Below are 19,094 nucleotides of genomic sequence, written 5' to 3' on the forward strand. Positions count from 1 at the left end.
CATGGTACAATCCACTACCCATCACTTGGGGGCTCCAGTTGCAGGTTCTGCCTACCTCCTGACTGCCTCTAACTCTCACACCTCCTTGCCCCCTCTGCCTCAGGGCCTTTGCGCACACACACACACACACACACACACACGCCTTCATGTGCCCTTGTACCAACCTCCCCCTTCCGGGAGGCACCTCACTCCTGTCTTTAGCACTGGGTCTCCAGCGCAGATCCATCACAGCATCTGTGGTTCTCTCTGCTCTACTGTCCCGGGGCTTTTCCATAATAAGTGTCAACAATGGCATTATCCTTTGAACCAGACCTAGGTTCCTAATCCTGGATCCATCAAGCTAACCTGTCTCCTCAGCAAACTCCCCTCTGGGCCACTTTCTAGGGTTTTTCTTTCCCAGAACAGCAGCAGGGAGGGGCTGAGGGGAAGCCAGGGAGGACCCCTCTGCTGCCACACCAGAGCCAGAATCCCCACTGATGGTATCAACCAGGCCGGAGCACCGGGAATGCTAGGTGAGAGAAGGCTAAGCGCTTGGGTGCAGCCAACCCAACTCAAGGTCAAATCCGTCTCATAACAGCTGCAGAAAATGCATGCGAATCACTATTTTGTGATTTAGGCCCTTCGTTCGGCCTTCGAGAATCTCGGGCTAGTGTTTGGTGGCATTTCCTACTAATGGGAGCTGAGTCTCCAAGGTGAGGGGCGCAGGAGGCCTGCCTCGCCCGCGCACACACACATGCACACAGTTCTTAACGAATAACCCATCCCTGCGAAGTTGGGGCGTTTTTCCTGAGCCCCTCCTTGGGCGGGAGCACGCAGCCCGCGAGGGGAGGCTCCAGGCCCTGCAGACTTCAGGGTGCGAGTTGCGGATTTCTAGGGACTTTCCAAGTATGTTAAGTGTCTTGCTGTTGGGCAGATGGTGATCCTAGAAATCACCCTTCCACGCGCACAGGCGCGCACACACGCGCGCGAAAGCCAAGCCCGCGGGCCCCACCGCAGGCCTGGGGTCCAGCTAAGTGGAAAGCCCCGCGCGCACCGAGCTGTCGCGGCGCCACGCCGGAGGCACGTCCCCGCTGGAGGAAGCCAGCCCCACCCCGCCCCGCGTCCCCGCCACGGCCCGCGTGGCGTGGCGGGGACCGGCAGGCGCGCGGGGGGGCGGGGGGGGCGGGGACCGGCAGGCGCGCGGGGGGGCGGGGGGGGCGGGGACCGGCAGGCGCGCGGGGCCGCGGGGGGGGGCGGGGACCGGCAGGCGCGCGGGGGGGGCGGGGGGGGCGGGGACCGGCAGGCGCGCGGGGCCGCGGGGGGGGGGGGGCGGGGACCGGCAGGCGCGCGGAGCCGCGGGGCCTTTAAGGGGCCGGGGGTGGGGGGTGGCGGGGCGTGCCGCGGGGGGACGCGGCCGCGAGGGCCCGGGCGCAGGGCGGTCCTGGCCCCGCAGGCCCCGCCCCCGCGCCAGGCCCCGCCCCCGCCCCGCCCCGGCCCGAGCCTCCTCCGGCCACTGCTGGGCCGCGGGCGGGACGCCCGGGGCGGCGCGCGGAGGAGGAAGCGCGCCGGCCGCGGCCCGGGACCTGCCCAGACGCGCGAGTCGGGAACGCCGAGCGCCGCGTCCCCATTTTCCAGGTGTGCGGGGCCGGGGCGCAGTCCCGGGCCGCGGCCGTCGTGCGCCGGCCGGGCATTTCCTCCGGGCCCGCGCCGCCAGCCGCCGACCCAGCCCCGCCGCGCCCCGTCCACGCCCCCCCCGACCCCCGCGAGCCGGGCCGGCCGCGCGCTCATGTCCTGAGCTCGCCGCCCGCGGGCTCTGCGCCCCCCAGGCCCGGGGCTGCCCTGGCAAGTCGGGGCGAGGCGCGCCGGGTATGCGCCATCACCATGTCCCGCCTGAGCTCGTGGCTCGGTGAGGTCCAGTGGCTGGTCTTGGTGTCGCTCTTCGTCGTGGCCCTGGGCACGGTGGGCCTGTACCTGGCGCAGTGGGCGCTGGCCAGGGCGCGACCCCGGCCCCCGCGGCGGGCTGCCGAGCCTGGCGAGGGCCGGCGCCCCGAGTCCGACGCGCTGCTCGCCTGGATCCTGACGCTGAACAGCTGGAGGAGCCGGTGGCAGGCCGCCTGGGTGACCGCCCTGAATGATGAGGCCAAACGGAAAGGGGTGAGTGTCTGTGAGGGCGGGTCGTGGCTGCGAGGCTGATGGCCGGGTGCCGGCCGTAAGGGCAGAGCTCTTCCCTGGAGCCTCGCCACGGCCCCAGACTGGTGGAAGTGAGCCTTCCCCGCGGCAGAGCATTCTTGAAAGTTAGGAGAAAGACCCGGAGAGGGGAATCAAGACAAAGCGATTAGATGGTGTTCACCACCCATCAGGTGTGCCGGGCCCCGGGCTCCACCGCAGGGACACGCTGGCTGGCCTTGGATGGGACTTGTCCGAGGGCCCACTGCCCTTCCTGGAGTCCCAGGTGGCTTCAGGTACCCAGCTGGATACTTACTGCTTTCACACCTGACAGATGAATAACTGTGACCCAAATATGATTCCATCTATAGAAATGAATTTTTTCCAAGAACATATTTCCCAAAGGTTTGCACCCCTTGGCTTATGGAAGTAGTGGCTTTTGTTGTGGGCCAGCCACCTGCCAGACATGGTCTTGGGGACTTTCAGTACATATATCTTCTCTTTGGACCCTCACAACTCCTGGGACGGAGGTGTTGTCCACATTTTACAGGTGGGGAAACTGAGGCCTAGACAGGTTAGGTGACCGGCCCAAGCTCACACGGCCTGTGGGTGGCAGAGCGGGCACTGAACTCAGCTGCTTCCGCCCTCCCAGCTGGGGGGCTCACTAACTCATTCTGCCACCACACTCTCCCGCGGTTGTGTCTTCCAATTAATTCCTTGGTGACTTATTTTTACTTTTAAGACATCTTCATTTCATGACAAGCTCCTGGCGTCTACAATTTCTGGGCATTCCCTGAGAGGAATTAAGGCCTGGTGTGTTTGGGGAAGTGCCTGACCAGCCTTTGCTCATCACCCTTGCTTTTGTGTTCCTCCACCTGGTTCCTCCACCTGCTTGCGAGGCTCCGTGGAGAAGCCTGTGGCCATTCACTTTAAAAGTAGTGAGTGCTTCATGTCTGGATCCCTCACCCCCCGAAATATTCCCTAGGGGGCCCTCTGCCTGGTCTTTGCGCCATGGCCTTGACTCACATAGCCATGGATTTTAAGAACAAGAAGTCTTTGAGTGTAAATGAGTATAAATTCATTAACTCAAAAGACCGCGTGTTCTGAACTATAAAATTCACTATACCTTTTGGATGAAAAAAGCCTTCAAAGGTCAGTTGACTGCCGTCTGTCTTGATGCCTAGAATCTGTACCCCAGCTGTCCAGAGCTGGACATCTCCTATTCAGGGGAACCACCCCATCTCTCCCCGACCCCCTCTTTTTAAGTAGGCTCCACACCCAACATGGGGCTTGAACTTACAACTCTGAGATCAAGAGTCGCATGCTCTACTGACCGAGCCAGCCACCGCCGCATCTAAAGCCATGTGACCTTTGGCGCCCTAACTGACCTGTTATCACAGGCCTGGGTTCTGCGGCTGAGTTTACTCTGGGCTGGTGGTGTGCGCAGGTGGGAGCCTTGCCCCAGTTCTCTGCAAAATTTGAGCAAGTATGGGCTGAATGATCTGTAGAAGCCTTCGCTTCTAACCGTGGGACTCTTGCCTCCTGCAGATTTGGGATAGTCCTGCTTACATCATGTTGCTTCATGTCATGACATTTCTTGATTGGCTTCAGAAAATAGGATTGCCTTAGATAGGATGCTTCCAGATTGCCCATGCATGCGAACGGCATGTTGAAGAAGAAAGGAGGAACACGCTGCTCTGGGATTTGTCTTTGCTTGGTCAGGTAAAGCAGAGAATACCAAAAAAAAAAAAAAAAAAATGCCTGAAGCTTTCACCCAGATCACCTGCATTTTTGTGTGGGAGCAGGAGGGACTCTGTTCTGGGAGACAGAGATTTGGTTTGCATGTCCTGTCTTCTCTACCTGCTACTGACCACGTACCGTGGAGCTTTAGACATCAGTCATTGCAGACTCCTGCCTGGAAGTAGCAATACCCCGGCGTCAAGCTGCAAATGTGCCGAGTCTTCTCTCATGGTTTGGGAGGATGCAGTTTGGTTGTGATTGTGTTGTCAGGCGGATTGGTTGTGTGTGTGTGGTGGAAACCTCTGCCCTCCCTGATGCCTGGAAGCATTGCTTGATTTGAAATCAAATGACAGGTTTTGCAGACAGATAGGATCTGGGTAAGTGACTGGGCATGGCCTGCTGTCTCGGGCCCGCCACTGCCACTGCACTGGGTGAGCTGGTGTGGCGTGAGTGGGTGTCCCGACCCTGGCGGCCGGCCCCGCAGGAGTTTCCCTTTGTCCTCCTCCAGCTCCATTCCCACTGACTCCCACTAATCCCCGATTAGGGTTGATGCTTGGAGCCTGCCCTCCTCTGGAGAGCAACAGCTTAGTGGTGCTCGCCCGCCCCTGCCCTGCCCTGCCCTGGGGGACCACTTCTCCACCTGTCACTGGAGCTTGAGGACTCGCCGGATGGCAGTTAACCATGCCTGGCATCTTCCATGCAGAGGGAATTCTCTGTAGATGGAGACAGGAGCTCCTCCCAATTTAAGCTCTGCTCCAGCCTTGAATTTTAAGACTGGAAGGGACCCTAAACTCCTGTACAGAGTGCCCTCCGTCTGCTGGAGAGGCTTGCCCGGGCTGACCTAGCTCCTGGGCAGGTGTTGGTGTGGTCCGCCCGCGTCTGTTGTCACATCCCCCCATGGACGGCAAGTTCAACTTTGAGACCCACATGCTCCGTTCACTGAGGCACAGCGGGAAAGGAGGAAAGGGTGTGATTGTTTGACCTGCTGTCCTAACGATGGGGCTCGTATCTCCCGGCATCTGAGGGCTGGTCGCTAACTTGTGGGCTCTCCTTTGACCCTGACCATCGACTATGGCAGTGCAGGCTTCCTGTGTCAGACGGGCCCCTAGGGCTCCAGCCCTCACTCCAGAAGCATTTGTAAACTAGACAGGGTGGTGATTTAGGGAGACACAGGGGAAACCATTGCCGCTGTACCAGCTGGTCAGGCAGATGCCAGGTGTTTTGAAAGCCCAGGCGAGCTGCCCAGAGAGCTTTGAGAAAATCCACACGCTCCCCAACCCCCCAGTTCGGACTTGGTAGGTTGGCAGAGCGCAGGGAGCATACCGTGGTCTTCACGGGCTCCCCAGGTAGCTTCTCGCCTGGGTGCACACCTGTCCCTCAGCCAGCCCCCAGTCAATCAGGGTCCCTCCCACCCAGTGACGTCTCCGCTCTGGTGCCGCAAACGCCGGATTCCTGTTGACCTGGTGGCCCTTCAGTCACGGAGAACAGAAAGCTCCTAGAGCTGGCTCAGTTGCTAGCCTGGAAACCAATACCCCCTGACTTCTGTGCACGTTTATGAAGTGGTTTGTGGTGATCATCAGTTACCCCTCCAGTTACCCCAACACCCACCTGGGAGGCTTTGGAAGCCAGAATCCTTGTGGACAGGCAGCCCCTCCCAAGTCTGATGCTGCTGGGCCACATGTGGGGAACAGTGGCTGCAGAGCGAGGGCTGTGTCCTGTGGCTGGTGTTCTGGGCTCGTCTAGGACTGGACTGCCCAGCTTGGCAGAGGCCCTGAGTCAGGAGGGTCACCAAAACTATTTGTTGCTTTAGTCATTTGCCTGAGGATTTTTTTCAGAGGAATGTTCTCAATGCAAATGACCAAGACTGTGGGACCATTTGTGGTCTTTGTAAAAAAAAAAAAAAAGACGCTGTGTGAACTTAAAACGTGTTATTAATAGCTCTGACTTGTATATGAGCTTTGACATTTTAAAAAGTGAACACAGCAACAAGACTTCACAGTTTTCCTATTTCACAACCAACTTTGAGTGGCGCTCACAAAAATCTAAACTCCCTGAGCAGCGTCGGTGGCCACGATATGGGAGGTCAGTTGGCAAGAACATGAAGGTGACTTTGGGTCAGGGCTGTGGATCTGCCCCGCCCCCTAACCGATTGCCTTTCTGCTGCTCAAACATTCAGGGTTCTCTCCCATGTGGGGCCTTCCCATAGGTCATTCCTTTCGTCTTGAACACTTAATTAACCTTTCTCATTCTTTGACTTCTATAAACCTTCAGGTCTCAGCGCAGAGGTCCTCCATCCTCCCATCCAAGAGGGTGCTGCCCCACTCCCACCCAGGCCACCTGTCCTGTCACCACACCTTGTGTCCTCATCAGCTCCCGAGATTGTGGACGAGCCCAGAGAGCCCTGTCTTTCTGGGCACAGCCGCCTCGGTGCCCAGCACAAGGCAGGCTCAGAGCAGGCGGCGGCCAGGGGATGAATGACAGGCCCTGGTAGGAACTTGTCACCAGATGGGGAGGAATGGTGGCGATGTGCATCACCCCGTCTGGACACAGGCCTTCCCTCCTTGGGAGCTGGCCAAGCCTGGGCAAGACAAGCTGTTTAATGTGCTTTGTTTTTCACTTCTAAAGAATCAACAGTCAAGGAGGCTCACTGATGACTTTGCAAATTGCCAATGTGAAACCTGGGACTAGGCTCCAGTTCCGGCTGTTCTTTGCCCTCACCCATTCTCCCAGAGACAGGAATTGAGGGGAAGGAAGAGTGGGTGTAGTGTTAACGTCAACTAAAATGCAGCCAAAGCTAACTTCCATTCCCATCGGCCAGGTCGTGGGTTGCTGAGGCGGGAGGGGACTTCTTGAGCAGCTTGGAAGAAGCGGTGTTTGCACTGCTGAGGCTGGAAGGCAATTCCGGGGCTGTGTGACCTTGGGCAAGCCCTGACTTCTCTGTGCTTCATCTGTAGGGGAGAATGACTTTGGGTTCAGTCTGGAAAACAGAATCCGCTGTGAGCGGGATGAGGTCTGTGTGAGGTATTTAGCAAATAGCCAATAAAGGTGGGCTGTTTCCTTGTAAAGTCTCCCTTAAAAAAAATTTTTTTTTTTTTTTATTTTTCACTGCTTTTAGATACATAGAAAAGTTGCAAAGATAATTCAGAGTTTCCATACATTCCTCACCCAGCCTTACATAACCACAGGCAACATCAGAACCAAGAAATTAACATTGGCACAATGTTACCATAATTCCTAGTGCAGTGATATTAACAACGTGACATGTAAGAAATTAACATGGGCACAAACCCTTTAAACTGAAGGCCTGACTTGAATTTCACCTAGTCTACCAGTTTCCTTTTATTGTTCCAGGATCCCATTAGGTCCCACAGGGCACTGAGCTACGACTTCTCCCAGTCTTGCAAAGTCCGTAACAGTTCCCTAGTCTTTCCTTGTTTTTCACGACCTTGACAGCTCACGACCTTGGAAGAGGACTGATGGTTATTTTGCCAAATGTCGCTCAATTTGGTGTTTTCACAGGCTTGGACCGAGGTTATACAAACCACAGAAGTGATGTGCCCCTATTAATGTCCTGTAGCATGGGCTTTGTGACGTCAGAGTTTTTACTGAGGGGGCATTGGCCTTGATCCCCTGGTGAGGGCGGTTTCTGCTGGGTTTTCTTCCTTATACCTTGTGTCTCTTCTCTTGTCATCCCCTTGGTGGTGAAGAGCTATCTTGGGGAGCTACTTTGAGACTGTTACAAGTCCTGTTACTCGTCAACCTTCTCACTGATTTTGGCATCCATCGTGTATCTGGTCTGCTGGATGATGGTTCTCTGTTTCCTTCTCTCCTTCTACGTGGATTCATGGCAATTCTCCTGCGAGAAAGAGCTCCCACTTCTCCATGCCCTCAATGACTTGTCTCCATGTGGACTCACAGATATTTATTTTATTCTGCAGCTTATAATCTGATGCCATGGCTGCTTGCTTGGTTGGCGGAATTGCTCTCTTGTGTTCCGCCATCAAGATACATAAATATCTATCGATTTAGCACTTCTCTTCTTCATGATTCCACAAGATGTTTGTTCTAGACTCATCTCGCATTTTTTATTTTCCGCTCTTCCAGCCCCAGGCTCAGCCACTGCTTCGAGCCGCACTGATACCTTTTATTGGAGAAGTGTTTAGAAACCAAGGTCTGGGGGCACCTGGGTGGCTCAATCGTTAGGCGTCTGCCTTTGGCTCAGGTCATGATCCCGGGGTCCTGGGATCGAGCCCCGCATCTGGCTCCTTGCTCAGCTTCCCAGCTGTGGAGAAGCATCTCCCTCTCCCACTCCCCCTGCTTGTGTTCCCTCTCTCGCTGTATCTCTCTCTGTCAAATAAATAAATAAAATCTTAAAAAAAAAAAAAGAAACCAAGGTCTGGGCATCAGACGTGCTTGTTACTGCTGCGGTCTCATGGCTTCTAGGCCCTTCTAGTAGACAGAGCTAGGAGGTATGGCTGTGTTTGCCCGCACACTCACAGGCTCGTGTCTGTTGTTCTGTACCTTTCTGTCTGCCTGGAGGCTGATACCTCAGATTCTCATTCAGCAGCAGAGTCCCGATAACTCTCCTTTCCTCACTTCTGTTCTCCCTCTCCAAGAGGCAGGCGTCTGGCCCTTCCTGTCTCTGACATGGTGACTTACCTGGTCAGTTCTCGTAGACACATGAAGCAGTTTCTGCATCGCTGACCCGCTCCCCTGTGAGAAACACACTTACGGACCAGGTTATGCATTTACGCAGTCGGGATGTCGTCATCCAGAGTTTCTAAGGTTAGCTCTGTGTTCTCCCACCCCTTCAGGCGGTGATGGCTTTCGTGGGTAATGCGGTTAGGTTCATTTGTTTGTTTGTATTCCTTCGGGGGTTCCTCCCACATCCTGATTTTTTAAAAATCCAATTTTTTAACCTAGTGATTTGGGATGCCGCGTTTGTCATGAAGTTTCTCCGCGCGTTTGGGGGTGTGGTGGACACGCTGGTCTGGTCCACTGGTCCGTTGTGTGTCCCCGCACCCGGACCGCACAGCTGGAGTTACTGAGGTTCTGCGGTGTGTTTTCACGTCGGGTGGGGCTAGTCCTCCTCGTGTTTTTCTTTTCTCGGTGTCTTCCTGGTGACTCCTGCGTGTTGCTTTTCCCTGGGGACGTAAAGCCCTGCTCTGGTCTGAGTGAGGCCGTGTCTGCACATGGACAGAGTGTGAGAGGTGCATCAGCGAGGGCTTGTGTCCCGCCTGCACGCTGGGCTTCCTGCAACCCTAGGACCGGGCCCTTTGGAAGGGCAAGGGAACCTTGCGTCTTTATTTTAACTCAATAATTCATTTCCTTTGGGCGCCCACCCCTTGACGTTCAATTTCCCAGCAAAATCTTTTCCGGGTTTTAAAATAGAAGGTGTCAGAGGGAGGAGAGTAGAGAGCGCATCCACCGATACCGGGGTTTCCAGGGTGCTTGAGGTCCCCTGTAGCTGCAGCTGCTTCACCAGGCTGTGTGGGCAGCCGCGAGCACCCCTGCCCGCCCCGGCCGGCCCGCCCATTCCCTCCCTGGCCCCTGGCCCGGAGCTCACAGCCAAACAAGCTCCAGCCGTGGAGAACGTCTGCGGAGCAGCCCAAAGGGTGACTTCATCACTCTTGAGAAGTAGATTTAATTCTCCCCTGATGATTTTAGGGGGTGAGATAGATGTTGCTAAAGCAGGGCATGGTCGGATGCCTGTAAGTGAGAACGTTCTGGGTCTTTTAGGTTCACTCTTGGTCATCGGGAATTCTTAAGAAATAGCCCCAGGATAACTTCACGGCTTGCTCATTTGCACCCTGCTTGTCAGAGGAACTTTGGTGCCATCTCGTACCATTTTATTCTCCTGCCCTCGATCGTGGCCTGTAGTTGCGAATGGCTGGCCACGTGGAGAGTGTCTGACATGATGACAGAGGGTGGGAAGTTGGGAGGTTGAATATATGTTTTTTTACCACCCAATCAGAACTTACGAGACAGTGAGGCACTTCTTAGAGCGCATCAGGAAGGGTTTCACTCCAGGGTCGTGATGGCGGCGTAAGCCTTCGGCCTCCACAAGAACTTATTTTTATTTATTCATTTTTTTAAAGATTTTATTTATTTATTCGACAGAGAGACATAGAGAGAGAGGGAACACAAGCAGGGGGAGTGGGAGAGGGAGAAGCAGGCTCTCCGCGGCGCAGGGAGCCCGGTGCGGTGCTTGATCCCAGGACCCTGGGATCATGACCTGAGCCGAAGACAGACACTTAATGCCTGAGCCACCCAGGTTTCTTTTATAAAACATGAGTCTTGCCATGTGGTCCTGTTAATGTAATTGCACATCTCTCCTTTGGAGATCTTTAGTTGCAAGACCGAAAAGGGACATGGGCTGACACACAACGGAGGGGTTTACTCACAGGGTGTGGTAAGGTGCACAGAGCCCAAGGCAGAGTGGAACCAGGAGACCTTGGGCAGCAGGAGCCTGGCAGCCCCAACGGTCTGTGAAGCAGGGGCTCAGGAATCCGCTCCTTGGGCACAGCCAGCTGGCTGGTTCATTTTTAGCCAAGGAATTTCAAATTCCAGGGAGAGGTGGCTGGCCCCTGGGGGTTCCTGCCCACTTACCACTGGTTGGTGGGAGAGGAAGGCGGTGCACCACGTGGAGCAGGGAGAAGGGATTCTCTAAAACCAGAGAGAACTTCTTTCTTCTGGCAAAAGGAGCAGAGGACAGAGCCCTTGGCCCTGCTGTGCTTGGCCAGATAGTGAGCTGGACCTTCAGCGCCACACCCAGCACCCTGCCCCTTGTAAACTCGAGTGTTCAGAACCCCCTTTGCCATCTTTATTGCCACATGTCTGGTTTTGTTGTGCGTTCCTGGCTTCCTGTCCCTCTCTGGTAACCGAACCTAGCCCCGAGCGCGTTATATTGTGAGCGATATTTGACCCCCGCTGCTGATGGAAGCACAGCTTTAACTGAAGGGTTCCCAGGTTTGCAGAGCTTTCTCCCCAGTATATAATCGTGACGGGGCCGCCCCATGCTGACGTGCCCTCACCGTGCCTCTCCTTCTGTTCCAGGGCCCGCTGTTCCTGTCCTTCGAGGAGGACCCTCTGCAGCAGCCCCTCGAGCTGGCCGTGCGGCGAGTCTCGAGCGTGGCCAGGTCCGCCCAGGAGAAGGTGAGCTGGGACGCGGTCACCTGCCGCGGGCCTTTCCCGACTGAGAGAGTGAATTCAAAGCTCAGGTTGGGGGGGGGGGGTTATTCTGTTTTAGGATTACTGAAAATATGGACACCTTAAAAATGTAAAAAAAAAATTTAAGTGTGGTCTATCAACTGATGGATGGATAAATAAAACCTGGTAGATCCACACAATGGACTAGTATTTCGCCTTGAAAAAGAAGGAGATTCTGGCACGTGCCATGTGCATGGGCCTTGAAGACACCTCGCTGAGCACAAAAGGCCAGTCCCAGAAGGCACATCTCGCGTGGCTCCGTTTATGTGGCCTATCCGGGGTGGCTACATTGCCTCGCACTGGGTGGGGGGTTGCAGAGTGACTGCCCGTGGGTGCGGGGTGTCTTTGTGGGGTGATGATAAGGTTCTGAAAGCGGTGGTGCTGATGGCCATACAACTCTGTGAAATAGGTTAAAAACCATTGAATTGGGGGCGCCTGGGTGGCTCAGTCCGTTAAGAGTCTGACTCTTGATTTTGGCTCAGGTGACAATCTCAGGGTCGTGGGATCGAGCTCCGAGTCGGGCTCCATGCTCAGCGGGGAGTCTGCTTGGGATTCTCTCTCTCCCTCTGCCCCTCCCTCTGCTCTATCTCAAATAAATAAATAATTCTTAAAAAAACCTTGAATTACACAGTTTAAATGGACAAATTAAATGCTATGTGAATCATCTCATTAAAATGCATATATTTGTGTTTGTGTATATATATGACACCTAGATTTGAGCCAACTCGATGCTTTGTTGAGCTCATTTTACAGTAAGTGGTTGTTCACGGGCTGAAGTTACTTATTAGTCTGATCACGTACCGTAAATAATTTAAAAGATTTTTTTTTTAATGAAAAGTATCTATAAAAACTCCTAAGAGACTTCCTCTGAAATACAAGGCTTGTATGTGTCTACGTTTTACTGTAGGGTCTCAAATGTGCTGTTTAGCAGACGGGGTTGGGGGGAGACACCGGCGTGACCTGGCTGGAGAAGGCGAGCACTCCAGCCCCAGAACCCGCCCCCCCCTCAGATTCTGCTCCCTGTCCCCGCTAGCATAGCGTTTGCAGCCCTGGTTCCTTCGCTTTACCTACAGGTCGGGGCTCTGGAAGGAGCAAGGCTTCTGTCGTCATCTTCTACCCATAGACAACGGAGTTGTTCTCTCGTTCCCAGTAGTACAACAAGGCTGCGGTGAACCTGCGTGCTTCCTGTCCCCGCCTCCTCAGGCGCGAGCAGGGAAGTAGATGGGGGGGACGCGGGGCTGCTAGGCTGTAGGTATGCCCACTGCAGAGTGACCAGCTATTCTGGAATTAGTCACCAGAGCGCTGCTCCCCACCCACTGGGCCCCTGCGAGGGCTCTCCTTCCCCACCCCTTTGCCAACACTGGAGTCACGTGCTGTTTTATCCCTGTGATGAGTGTGGGGAAGTCTCTGGGAGGTATTGGGGTATGACAGGAAATTGGCTGCAGTAGCGTGGGATAACAAGACCCACGTGGCACGTTAGGGCTGGACGGGGCTGGGCCAGCAGGTGGCCCAGTGCTTTTATGATACTGGGGGGCTGAGGGCAGTTGGCTTCCCCCTGCATGGGAAGTGCCTCTGGGCGCGGCGAGCACCCTCTAGTATTGACCGATCGGGACCGAATCCCTTTGTGGTGGGCACTTGCTGGTTGGTGATTTCTGACACTGCCCCAGTTTCTGAGGCACGGAGTGTTCGGGGCGGGCCCGGAGGTGTAGAGTGGGGAGCTGAGAGGTGGATAGAGCAACCGGCCGTTTTTAAAGGCCTTGATATTTAGTGCCAGAAAAGCAGCTTTAGAAAGGGGAGGGTGAAATCGTGTTTATTTGAAGACAATTACAGAAACGGTGCATGCGCATTAAAAAGTTAAAAACGATACAGCCGTCCACTGCCTGGCCCCCTGCACGGAGCCTCCTTCCCCTGCGCCCCCCGGGAAGGGACCGCTGCCCACAGTGTATTCTCGGAAGCTTCTTATGTCCCGCAGACAAATGGCATAGCACACGGGGGCTTGTTTCGTTTTATGAGTTTCTGCATAGTTCTTGACTCTTACGTTTTCTTGGCCGAGTGAGAAATGGGAGCTTGTCATTGCCTTGTCATGGCTGCAGGTGGTGCTGTCCTGGGGTGAGCTGGCGGCCCGTCAGTGTCAGGCCCCCAGCCCCCCCCGAGCGGTGTGGGAGAGTGGGTCCTGGAGCGGGGACCGAGGGCCACTGTCGCTTACCAGCCTGTGGCCTGCGCACGCCCACGGTGGGGGGCCCCCGCTGGGATCCTGCTGGCTCCTGGGAAGTTGGGTGTAGGACACCCCCAAGTTCGTGGGTCCTGCACACCGCCTTCCCCACTCACGGTCGGGCTTCTTGGCTGACCACGGCACGCTTGAAGGCGCCGTTTTGTGAAGGGATCAAGCCAGGTTAATCAGAGTTTCTCCTGCCTTGTGTCCCGGAGGGGGATTCTTAACGCCGGTACGTCAGAGGAAGGCGGGCATGTACCACGGCCTCTCTACTGTTGCTCCCGGACCTCGTGTTCTCGAACCGCTGCATCGCGCGGGACGCTGCCAGCAACCGGGTTCTGCTTCTTTTAGGATCTACCCCCCCACCAGATTGAACCCTCTGTCCACTCTGTCATGTTTTTCCTGTGCTCTGCAGAGTTCTTGAGGAGGGAAATCTATAACGTTACTTGGGGACCACAAACAAAGGTGTAAAGAAATACAGAAGCATAGTTTCAAGGACGTCACCCTCCCTCCCCCAGCTCGCTCCGTACGATCAGCCTGTATCTTTCTTTTTCTTTTTTTTTTTTTAAAGATTTTATTTATTTATTTGAGAGAGAGAATGAGAGAGAGAGAGCATGAGAGGGGGAGGGTCAGAGGGAGAAGCAGACTCCCCGCCGAGCAGGGAGCCCGATGCGGGACTCGATCCAGGGACTCCAGGATCATGACCCGAGCCGAAGGCAGTCGCTTAACCGACTGAGCCACCCAGGCGCCCCAGCCTGTATCTTTCTCATCTCCCTGACTCAGCCCTGACAAGGGACGTGTGGATGGCACTTGAGCTAATGACGGGGACAAGTCCGGCCTGGACCGTGGGGCTTGAGGACATAGTCACGTCTCTGGTCATCTAGATGGGAATGGGGATCCTGGTCTCCCTTTGTGCGCGCCTTCCTGACTCATGTTGGGTCTTGAGTCTCGCCGTGGGCCACCAGGGAGCAGAACCGGGCCTGCCCTGCCCTCCAGGTACCCTGCACTTGACTTTCTCCTGCCACCCATAAAGACCCCCGTGTGCCAAAGTAATCGCCTTGGCAAATACCTGGCTCATCAGCACCCCCCCACCCCCACGTCCTGCACTGAAAGGGGGTCTTGCGTAGCTTGGAGCAGCGTGAGGGGCCCTGCAGAGCCCGTGGTGGGGGCCGGACGCACGGCCTGCCCGTGGCTCAGTAGGAGCACCGTGGACTTTGAGCACTCTGACGCCAGCGGTGTGGGCTTTTCTTCCGTGTGATGACCAACTCACTGCACACCCACTGGGTGTTCAGTAACTCCATTCTGTTCTTACCCTGACCCCCTAGACTTGGCACAGACCCCCAGGCGAAGGGCACAGCCCCACACGACTGCCCCCGTTGGATGCCAATCCCAAGTCTGGGCCATCTGGACTTCGGACCCACCGGCCGTAAAGTCAGGGGGTTCCCACCTCTCCTCAGTTTTGATAATTTGCTAGAACAACTCCTGGAATTCAGGAAAACGGTTTACTTCCTATTACTGGTTCATGATACAGGAAACAACTCAAGAATAGCCAGATGGGAGAGATGCGTAGGGCAAGGTGTGGTGGGAGGGACCCTGAGCTTCAGGCTGACTCCGGGCACGCCACCCTCCCAGCACCTCCTCATGTAGACCAACCCAGAAGCTCTCCAGACTCCGTCGTTTAGGGGTTTTTATGGAGGTTTCATTACTCAGGCATGATTGAGTAAATCACTGGCCTTTGGCGATTGAACTCAATCTCCGGCCCCTCTCCCCTCCCGTCCCCTCCCCAGTGGGTGGGGCTGAGAGTTCCATCCCCCTGATCATGACTGGTGTTGGGAGTTACCAGCCCCCATCCTGAAGCATACACAGCCCCCAACCGCCAGTCATCTCCTTAGCACACAAAAAACACTCTTATCCTTTGGGAGATCCAATGGTGTTAGGAGCCGTGAGCCAGGACCTGGGGACAAAGCCCAGGTACTTATCCCAAGCAGCAGCCCTGCGGGTGGTGTGGGTCGTGGGTTTTCCTACAGGGAGCCTGTGCGGGGCAGCTTCTTGGGCGGTGGCCGGAAGCATCCCTGTCACTTGGGCTCACTGTATGCGGGCACGGCTGGCAGAGGCGGGAGGCAGGCCCCGCACATTCCCAGTGGGGGCACTCTGCACCGAAGCCATCACCTTTAAACTTCTCTCCAGGGGCTCCTCTGCCTTCCCTTCCAGTCTCAACATGCTCTGAATGGATTTATTTCTCCCAGACTGTAATTACCCTCTTACACAAGAGCAACGAGTTTCTACCTATGTTCTCTTTCCGCATGTCCTGGGAGAGGTTTGCTCCAGAATGTTTGACCCAGAAAAGACAAACCTTCCTTTCTACATTGCAAGTGGCTCGAGAGTCAGCTCTTTGCTCCGCAGCAGGTCCCAATAGCCCTTCCACGGCACGTCCGTGGATTCAGAAATTCCACCTTCGCAAGAGGTCTACAAGGGCCCCATGGAGACTCATCCAGTCTGAATCAGGGTTTGGGAGTGGTGCTGGGACAGGCACCCACCGAGAAAGCCATGCATTTCCTTTAGGGAGCGTGGTGTGTCTCTTTGGACACAGCGTTTATTCAGAAAGCTTGCCGGTGAAAACAAGGGTCCCGCTTGGCACTGGAAGCAATCTTTGGAGACTAGGGGTGATGTTGGCTTTCTTTCTCTGGTGTGAGGCCAGGTGTCCTGTGAAAGACAGTAATTATCCCCGTCCACAGTGCCATTCGTAAATAAATAGAGGCTTCTAATGGTATAATGATCATCTGTAGGTTACAGTTCTGAATAGACGTAATAACCCACCCAGCATGGAGAAGGGCCCAGCTCGGAAGCCAGGGAGACACTGGTGGATCTGAGCATGTTTGGGCACTTCTTTCTCCCTCTGAGCTGGCGGTTGGGTGTCTGCGAAGGGTGCATCCTTCCCTGGCAGGGTGGTGGGGAGAACGAGGGCCAGCCCGGGCCTCGGCTCCTGATGCCATGAGGTGTGAGCAGCCACGGGCTCTGTCTCTTCTCATCAGTGTTCACCATACAAGTATCAACGCCCATTGTACAGAGGGAGAAACTGAGGTGAACAGAGGCTAAGTCACTTGGCCGAGAGCTACTAAGTAGTAGAGACTGGAGTCGAAGCCAGTCAGCCTCCAGAGACAAGCTGAACCCTGGCACACCGCCGTCAGCGCTGTGACTCTTCTTCTTCACACCCGTATCCTTCTGTCCCCTGTGCCCCCGCCCCCACCCGACAGCGGAAGAGACAGACGAGCATGAGGCCCTAACCCACCTTTGCTTCTATAAACCTGCAGCAACAAACAGAACTTGGACAATTGCATGGGCTCTCCCCCAGAATCTCGTTCCGCCTGCGCTGTACGTCGGGGAACCCCACAGCCCACAGTGGGTATGGGTCGTGTTCTGTGTGCGGCTGACTAAGGCTGGGACATGTTTATGTGCTGAAATATAGTCTGAGAGCAGCCAGGGTCTCCCGCGCTCTCTCTAGACCTCAGTGGGCCCCCTTGGTTTCCAAGTGTGGCCTGATTCCGGGTTGTCCATGTTTGTCTCTCTAGTTGCAAATGGGAAGCGTGGTTGATTTTTTTTTTTTGCTTTGCATGACTTGAAATTCGAGGTATCCCATCAGGTTGGTATTTATGCTAAAATGCTAACAGGTTGTGAAATTGTTTTGTACCAGGGTCTTTCCAAAGGCAGCTACGGAGATACCTCATTGGAGGCCCCACCCTGGGATGGGAGCCATGCCTCCCCAGAGCTCCACCTCTTTGGGTTACTGTACTGAGTTCTGGGCTGAGTCAATCCTGGGCTGCAGCCTGACTTTGCCTTGAGAAGACAGGGTAAAGGACCCACAGACAAGCCGGAGTCTTGTGTGTTGGACTATCAAGCAGTAGCGTTCAGGGTAGGTGGGACAGAGTGACCTGGCCCCTTGCAGGGAGCACTAACAGCCAGCCTGGAAAAGACACAATTCCCTCCTGCCTTCGTTTTAAAGGAAATGTCTTGAATGTGTCTTTTCATACATAGGGTTGATGAAAGAGAATGGCATGTTCACAAACAGACTTTTGAGCCAAGGAATGCCCACAGTAAACCACGTTCCCTAGTAACCATTCCTCTTGGGAGTGCAATATTACTGGAAAGCCTGTTCATTTTAAAGTGTCCCAACAAGAGGAGGGTTGGGGTGTTGCCAGGGTGAGATGTCAGAGCCCATGTAGTTCACGGCACACCCCTCAGTACCATAAAGTAGAGCATCGACCCAGCATTCCTTGGGTTGGGCCGCCATCTTGTTTCCAGTATTTTTCATCTTTCCCTGGGCAAACAGGATTAGCTTCATAGATGTTCTGATCATATCTAGCCGTAATGCATTTTACCTTTTAAACTGAGTCTCGGTGCCTGGGTGGCTCATTCGGTTAAGCTTCTGACTCTTGATTTTGGCTCAGGTCATGATCTTAGGGTCATGAGATTGAGCCCTACACTGGGCTCTGTGGTCATCATGGAGTCTGCTTGAGATTCTCTCTCTCTCCCTCTGCCCCTCCCCCTGCTCACACTCTCTAAACAAACAAACAAATAAATAAAAGCTTAAAGATTCCTTATTCTAGAGTAGAAATGGTCGTTTGTAAATCAGCTTTGTGCTGTCTTCAAGAACATTTACGAGGGTGAGTCTGGACGGCCGCATTGGGAGCTCTGGATGATTAGTGAAGGGGCTTTACCTTCCTTTTCATTTTGGAGTTCTTTCCTCAGGATGTTGTATAGCATGATTATAGGGAGAAGGATTCAGTGACATCAACCCTTTAGATGCATTTTTGTGGCTGTATTCCAGTTCTTTTGGGGACAGGAGTAATTAAATTATTTCCAGGTCTCTAGAATGTTCCAAGAGAAGAAGGAGCTGAGTCAGCCATACAAGAAGCTTACTTGAAAAGGAACGTGGAAGGAGTGCAGTGAGATTTGAAGACATTACAGGCCTTTCTCTGGCAAGCGTTAGCAAAACTCAGGACTACCTAGGCCTGGCGTTCTTTGGCCCCAAGTCTAAACAAAGGAATACAGTTTCAGGATAAGACCTATTTGCCTAAATATGTGACTATTTGAGCTTCTGTCTTGAAGCTGGAGAGAGCACAGAAAAGTGAACAATGGCCCCCACTCCGTTCTGTCTGCAAGGTTATGGTGACAGTGACGTGTGCTCGTCTTTGCATTCCCATGATGCTTCGCTCCTGGCCTTCCCCCTTGATCTGCAGGAGTGGACCAGGTCTCCACCTTGGGGACCCTCAATCCACAAAGTCCATCCTCCATAAACACTCTCTTCTGTAGAGAGGAGGGGTGTTTATCTGGAATACACAGTTCAGCTTTCTGTTGGTGCGATTTTGAAATGGTTTATGTAACCGAGGAGTTGTCTACTCACTTTGGAAAAAGATAACTCAAGCATAAAGCAGGTGGGCTCATGGCTGGCTGTTTTCACAGGAGCCCCTTATGCTCCTAGATGTTGGCTTCATGAAGTCCTGTTCTGGGGCCAGAGTTTCACGTCTGTTCTCAGAGAAGTACTCAGTCCCACTGTGGGTATTAGATATTGTTTCTACTTAACTATAACAATCCAGTGTCCGTATCAGAGTCCCTGAGTGGGAAGCCTGAGCGATGAGGATTGCATAGCCCTATGTAAACAGCTCTGTGTGATCGGGATGCTCTGAGGAGCTAACTTGAAAACCTCGGGAGGCACCCTCATAAACACAGGTGTGTGGGGGACAGGGGAGACTGGGTCAAGAGCAGGGTTGTTCATCGGATTTAGGCAGAT

General features: G+C 54.5%; 1 protein-coding gene across 5 annotated transcripts in view; it reads left to right on the forward strand.

The window, feature by feature from the left end:
* Nucleotides 1-1,711: 1,711 nt before the first annotated feature.
* Nucleotides 1,712-19,094, forward strand: part of C2CD2 (C2 calcium dependent domain containing 2) — a 51,734-nt gene continuing 34,351 nt past the window's right edge. For 4 of the 5 annotated variants that reach the window (XM_064578621.1, XM_064578633.1, XM_064578643.1 and 1 more), the window contains exons 1-2: nt 1,712-2,133; nt 10,942-11,040. In XM_064578621.1, the coding sequence (XP_064434691.1) occupies nt 1,861-2,133; nt 10,942-11,040 (372 nt within the window). In that variant the 5' untranslated portion in view covers nt 1,712-1,860. Of the gene's footprint in view, nt 2,134-3,779; nt 3,868-10,941; nt 11,041-19,094 lie in introns of those variants that run through there. The other variant, XM_064578651.1, reaches the window with a different exon arrangement.

Source organism: Mirounga angustirostris, unplaced genomic scaffold (genome assembly GCF_029215605.1).
Source record: "Mirounga angustirostris isolate CCGP_5_RB_7025 unplaced genomic scaffold, mMirAng1.0.hap1 SCAF_1, whole genome shotgun sequence".
Taxonomy (NCBI): domain Eukaryota; kingdom Metazoa; phylum Chordata; class Mammalia; order Carnivora; family Phocidae; genus Mirounga; species Mirounga angustirostris.